The sequence below is a fragment of the Plasmodium falciparum genome (assembly GCF_000002765.6).
Source record: "Plasmodium falciparum 3D7 genome assembly, chromosome: 9".
In the NCBI taxonomy this organism is placed as follows: Eukaryota; Apicomplexa; class Aconoidasida; order Haemosporida; family Plasmodiidae; genus Plasmodium; species Plasmodium falciparum.
The window spans coordinates 412,501-420,000 of record NC_004330.2 but is presented as its reverse complement, the minus strand read 5'-3'; the positions used below and the strand labels follow the sequence as shown (position 1 = coordinate 420,000).

The following is a 7,500-nucleotide window of genomic DNA, read 5'->3' as shown; positions in this document are numbered from 1 at the left end:
ATATTAATCTGTTCAAAGTTGAATTTTTTTTGTTTATTTTATTTTTATAAAAAACCTCTCAATTTGCGAAGCACAAAATTGAAATATAAAAAAGTCATATATACAATGAAATTTATAATTGTTTTACTTTTATTTTTTTTTTTTAAAGTGATAGACAGGGTTATATGTGTAACCCCCCAAAAATTGATTTGTTTAAAAGAGGATGTATATTTAGGGGACTTTTTTTTTTTTTTGAAAAGGAAGAAATATATTATGTACGATGTAAATATAGGGGAAGGCTTCAACGTACGAAATATAAATATGAATATAAATATATATATATAAATATAAATATATATATATAAATATATGTGTATATATATTTATTCATAACAATTAAAAGATGGAATGGTTATATAATATTTCATATATATATATATATATATATATATATATATATATATATATATAAATATATGTGTATATATATTTATTCATAACAATTAAAAGATGGAATGGTTATATAATATTTCATATATATATATATATATATATATATATATATATATTTTCCCCCCTTGCAGCTACAAAAAGAAATATTTTACAGACTAAGTTTGGTTATCTATAATTTGAACAAGAAGGATAAGATAAACATATATTATCTTGTACTTCCACCTTGGTGTTATGTTACACATTGGAATATAAGAAAAGGAAATAATTTAAGGTGGGAATTTTTTTTTAATACAGATATTATGAAGAAGGTTATTCCTATTATCGAATATGAAGAATATGAAAAATTATATGGGAATTATTCTGACATTATGATAAATAGTAAATATATTCTTGATAACTATAAAGAGAAAAGTTTTCTTATTTTACCTTTCGAAGAATGTAATATTAATGTTAATAGGTTCAAACAATTTTGTAAAAAATGTGAACATAAATATAATGTTCTATATTCTGGTTATTGTACAACTATAAACACAAAACAGAGTGAATGTTATTCATATAATATGATAAGTAATTATTTTATAACTTCTATATTAGAAAATTTATTTCTATATAATATTACGTCTGTTTTAATAAAACAAAGTACAAATATATTAGTACCTTTTGTTAATGAACTATATCAAAGTAATTTAGAAGATATATTATTATTTAATAATAAATTATTATCATATGGTAATAATTATATATCTAATATATTAAAAACAAATCATTATATAAGTTCCCATTTAAGATATACTGATTTCAAATATATATCAAGATATAATGTTCCTCCTATTCATATCGCTTTACTAAAATTATTATATATTATGTTTATAAATAATTGTCGTATAATTTTTATAGCTTCTGATGAAAAAGTAGAAATACAAAAAGTTATAAACAAAGATTTTCATCAATATAAAAAACATTTTTATTTTTATAATAATCAAAATAATTTACATGAAGGAGAATTTTCGATTATTGAGCAATGGATTTGTACAAGGTCTTATATTTTTATAGGTAATATCTTCTCAAGATTTACTATGAATATAAATTGGGAAAGACATTTAATAAATAAAGGACAAATTAATCAAAATATAGATCTCTGTTCTTATCATATAAATGATGATAACGATCAAGATATTAAAAATAGTTATAAAAAAATTGTTCATATATTTAATCATAAAGCATTACAAAAAATTAAAAATATATATGACAATTATTCAGACAGGGATAAAAAATATATTAATACTATATGTTACAATTTTCTTTCTCATTTTCCTAATAATAGGAGTATATATCGAAAGGAATATATTACCAACACATAAAAAAAAAAAAATTAGTACCACATAAAAAGAATATATTACCAACACATAAAAAAAAAAAATTAGTACCACATAAAAAGAATATATTAGCACCACACAAAAAGAATATATTACCAACACATAAAAAGAATATATTACCAACACATAAAAAGAATATATTACCAACACATAAAAAGAATATATTACCAACACATAAAAAGAATATATTGACTTTATTTTATGGACTACTAATAATTCAAAACAATAAGGAAATATATATATATATATATATATATATATATATATATATAATTGTTCATTTGGGTGCCCTTATATATATCACATTATATAATATTAAGCTTATTTTCTTTTTTTTTTTTATCATATTTGTAAATATTTTTATGTACCTTTTTACATTTATTAAACAATTTGTTGTAACATATATGAACATGAACCTTTTTCTTTTAAATAAATAAAAATATAAGTAAATTATAAAATACAAAAAAAGGTGTATACATATATATATATATATATATATATATATATGTACATATATTCATTCGTACAATGTTCACATCATACTAATATATTCAGCATATATATATTTAAAAGAACCCTTGCACTTGAATAATATTATCAAAGTAAATATTTTATTTGTATGTAACCTATCCCTTCTAACATATTCTCTTTTGCTTCATTATTTATTTTACCCCTCTTCTCTCATATCACACATGTCATCCTTATCCATACAAAAACGTTTTCTGTTTTCCATGAAAATCATTATTTCTTCTTACTTTATTAATAACTTTGTTGATCATCATTTAAATGATCCATATTCATATATTTGTTCATATTTTTATGATTGTCTCTATACATTTCTTGCGCATTTATAATTTGAATATCATCACACTGGACACATTTGTGAAGCTTATTATGAATATTTGTATTTGTAGGAGAATATATAGATTGTGAAATTATATTTGAATTATACATATTATCATTACAATGTGTACTTGTACTTATATCATTGTATTGATTGTTTGTATTTTTATTTTCTTCACCTTTTTTGTTTATGTTATATTTTTGAAAAGTTGTTATGTTATTATTTATTATATCATAAGAATCTATATTAGATGTTGTGTTATTCTTTTTTGTATAATCCGAAAATTCACTTTCTTCAATGTCCTTCTTCTGTTTCCCTTGTGTTTGGTCGTCCTGCTCAAAAATATTTTTAACTATTTCTAGGAATATAAAATTTTCGTATATATCATTCATTATATGATCACAGTAATATATGGATTCATATTTACATTGTTTGTATATTTGTCGCAAGAAAAAATAGATAGTATTGATTTTATATAAAAAAAGACAATATAGAAAAAAGGAAAAATTAATAAAAAAAATGAATACTATATAGTACACTCCTTTATAATTGAACAGGTTAAAAAAATGTATTTTCGTTAATTCATATGATGAAGCTAAGGGTATTGTGTTATTATAATAAAATACTGAAAAAAGAATATAAAAATTAATTATTAAATTAATAAATAAATTTATGATATATGGGAAAAGGTAAAAAACGAATTTTATATAATTAATTTTGTCTTGACACTTTTTTAACATTAAAAAATGTATATAATTATATTTATATTTCATATACATACTTATATCATAGATATTAGAATATATGGTATTACCAAATATGTTGTATATGCTTTTCCGTGTACTGGATAGAAGAGGAATATATGATGATATTACATTTTTATTTTCCGCTTTATAATTTTTTTTTATATTATATGAAATATCGTCTGACATATAATTTAAGTTTTTATAGAAATCATCCTTATTTATACTAATAATTTTGGGATATATATTATTATTATTATTATTATTATTGTTTGTTATTTTTTTTGTTTTGTTTTGTTTTTTTTTATTTTTTTGTTTTACTTCTTCATTATTATAATAAGAATAATCACAACTTGTACTAATATTATTATTATTATTATTACTATTATTATTAATATTATTAATATTATTATTATTATTAATATTATTAATATTATTAATATTATTATTGTTGTGAATATTTTTGGTTGTAGGTAGATGATGATGATGATAATTATCTTTCATATATACCATACTATTGTTATTACTTTTATGATTTGTTCTTATATCGTCCTCTTGATCACTATTATTATATGCATCGTTTAATAATATAATATCTGATGAAACATCATCACTCTTAATATATATAGAAGAGTCTGTAGTATGTATGTTATAAATATTATGGAGTGGATAATTTTCCTTATTAATATATTTAAATATATTTGTAAATTTATTAAATATTTGATCTGCATACAACAATATAATATTATCAAAGTCCTTATCCAAATTATGAAATATTCTTTTACATCCTTCAATTAATATTTCTGTATTTTTATATATTTCTTTATTTTTCTCTTTGATATATGTATTATATAAATATTGTATAATAATAATGCACATAATATTTATATGATGTAAGAATATATTATATGTATAATGAAATAAATATATATTTAATATACAATAAATAAGAATAAAAAAAGTAAAAAATACATGGAAATTTATCTCATACAAATATATGTTATTATTATTATTATTATTTAAAAAAGGACACTTGATTAAATATTGTAAGCGAAATAATAAAAAAATATTAATTAATAAAAATATTAAATATAATAAAAAAAATATATATCTTCTTCTACTAACATAATACATAAAAAACAATTCTCCTTTCTTTCTTTTCCTTTCATATTGAGCTATACATTTTATATTACTATATATTTCATAAAAGTGTATATAATTTGAAAAATGATTATAATCAAAACAAGTACGTTTCATATTATATAATTCATTCAGTAAATTTTCCTTATTCATAAATAAATATTTATCTTCATCTTTTTTTATATGAGCCTTAGTCATGCTATTATTAATATCCTCCTGGTCAGCATAAGGAACATATTTTTTCATATTCTTAATAGTCATTATAATAGATCCTTTATAAACAGTATGTGGTAATAAATATAAAATATGTGATATATAAATAAATAAATAAATAAATAAATATATATATATATATATATATATATATATATATATATATATATATATATATATGTTTATATATTTTGTCTATATGTTATATTAATTTCTAATTCTATCGATTTGTTCTAATAATTTATAAAAAGGAGGAAAACTCTTACTTTTATTTTTTTATTTTTTTATTTTTTATTTTTTTATTTTTTTATTTTTTTATTTTTTATTTTTTTATTTTTTATTTTTTATTTTTTATTTTTTATTTTTTTATTCTGATTAAAATATGTTCTGTCTGGATTATTAACAAATATAAAAAATGAACATGCATAAAATATATATATAATTTTATAAGAATAAAAATATATTTATATTTTATATATATATATTTATTTTTTCTTATATCTGCAACTTATTTCATGAATGTCATATGTATATTTAATACATATTATTCCTTCTTCAATTATTTAAACATATGCTTTTTTTTTTTTTTATATATATATATATAATACACACTTATGAAATGTCTAACATTATATATCAAATGACACATTTGAAAGTATACTACAAGTTGTAATATATATATATATATATACATATATATGTTTGTATGTTTTAAAAAAAAAGTTTTCTTTCTATCTCATCAGAAAAATATCTTTGTATTTATAATGATTAAATAAATACAAAACATACCAAATCGAAATATATTTATCATTTTTTAAAACAAAATAAGTGCTTTTTTTTTTTTTTTTTATCTTTTTTTATGAAGGAAAAATGATTTTCATATGGTTGTTATATAAAAAAAATAATATAATAATATATATATATATATATGTGTGTGTTTTATGTATGTACATATGGTCTGGTACATATAAAGGTACTTCCTATTTTTTTTTCTTATTTATTTTTTTTTTTTTTTCTTAACAGATCTACATCGTAGAAAAGAAATAAATATTCACAAATGTTCTAAAATATAATCGATACTTTTGTAATATCTTATTATTTAAATACAACTATATAATATAAAAAAATAACCAAATATATGTTATACTAACCAATTAAATAAATCCAAAACAATATAAAATAAAATGTTATAAATGATTTTTATTTTTATTTTTATTTATGGTGTGTTATTTGATTTTTCCTTTTTATGTCTTAAATATGATATAATCATTTTAGAAGAATTAAAAGTGAAGAGTGCATAGAATTTTTTACTTTTTAATATATTATTTTATTATTTTATTAACTTGTTTATTCATTTATATATATATATTTATATATTTATTTATTTATTTTAATATTTTCACAAATATATATGGCAAAAATATCCAGCTGGATAAAAAAACAAAGAGGATTTGATAAAGACAAAATAAAAGAGAATTATAAAAGTAAGGAATATGTAGATATAGATATATTTAGTGTTTCTAACAAATCTGGAGATAGTAATACAGAAAATAATAGTGATTGTAACAGTATCATAGAAGAGAATACTATCAATGTAGAGGATACCAAAAGGAAGGGAGAGAATCAAATTATAAATAATACATATGACCAAGAAAATGATAATAAAAATAATGACCATCATGAAGATTCAGAGATATGTTCGATTCATAAGAATAAATGTAACAAATTATATAAATGCATTTTAAACATATTTGAAGATAATGAAATATTAGAAAATAACAATAAAATAGAAACTAATATAAATAAACAAATTATTGAACATAACAAAAACAATATACAAAATAATATAAATAATATACTCTTATCAAAAAAGTCACACATTTTTCATACCCTTAAAATATTAGTACCATCTATACATGAAATAAACAGACTGAACGGCTCATACGACGATAAATATGAAAACATTAAAGAACAAACAAATTTTAAAAAAGAAGTTGAAGAGGCTGAAGAAAAAAATAAAAATAAAGATAATAATAGCGATAACAATAATAGTAATTATTTTAATACTACCAAATGTAATATTGACAGATTAGATGTTTCTTCTATTAATAAGGATTTATTTGAAGATATATATATAGACACATCACCTAATAAAAAAGAACTAATAAATGATAATATAAACATAGAGGAAGGATATTATGAATCGATCAAGACATCTACAAACTATAATAATGTTTTGAATATTTGTAAGGATGATAAAAATAAAAGGAAAATGAACCGAGAAAATGCTCTAAATAATATTTATACTAATTTTGATGTGTACGAAAATAAAATGAGGAAAATAGAGAGAAGGAAGAAAAAAAATAATACAAATGAAAAAAATAATACAAATGAAAAGGATAATACAAATGAAAAAAATAATACAAATGAAAAGGATAATACAAATGAAAAGGATAATACAAATGAAAAGGATAATACAAATGAAAAGGATAATACAAATGAAAAGGATAATACAAATGAAAAGAATAATACAAATGAAAAGGATAATACAAATGAAAAGGATAATACAAATGAAAAGGATAATACAAATGAAAAGGATAATACAAATGAAAAAAATAATACAAACGAAAAAAATAATACAAATGAAAAGGATAATGATTTGCAAGTTGATGTAAAAGATATGATTAAATACACAGAAAATAATAAAAATAAAAATTTCAAATATTATGATAATTATAAGGATGAAATAAAT

General features: G+C 18.5%; 3 protein-coding genes across 3 annotated transcripts in view; 2 read left to right on the top strand and 1 right to left on the bottom strand.

Annotated features, from left to right (window-relative positions):
• Positions 1-105: 105 nt before the first annotated feature.
• Positions 106-1,793, top strand: PF3D7_0909200 (GDP-fucose protein O-fucosyltransferase 2; the record flags this gene model as incomplete). The annotated part of the gene is made up of 2 exons (XM_001351928.1): positions 106-285; positions 564-1,793. 2 exons carry the CDS (start codon positions 106-108, stop codon positions 1,791-1,793), a joined length of 1,410 nt encoding a protein of 469 aa, XP_001351964.1.
• A 774-nt stretch (positions 1,794-2,567) lies between these two features.
• PF3D7_0909100 (conserved Plasmodium membrane protein, unknown function) lies at positions 2,568-4,796 on the bottom strand (the record flags this gene model as incomplete). The annotated part of the gene is made up of 1 exon (XM_002808878.1): positions 2,568-4,796. The coding sequence occupies one exon, from the start codon at positions 4,794-4,796 to the stop codon at positions 2,568-2,570; it is 2,229 nt and encodes a 742-aa protein (XP_002808924.1).
• A 1,363-nt stretch (positions 4,797-6,159) lies between these two features.
• PF3D7_0909000 (conserved Plasmodium protein, unknown function) overlaps positions 6,160-7,500 on the top strand; it is a gene marked incomplete at both ends in the record, with an annotated part of 3,516 nt that continues 2,175 nt past the window's right edge. Inside the window, one exon of the mRNA XM_001351926.1 lies at positions 6,160-7,500. This exon is cut by the window's right edge and continues 1,202 nt beyond it. Coding sequence (XP_001351962.1) covers positions 6,160-7,500 — 1,341 coding nt within the window.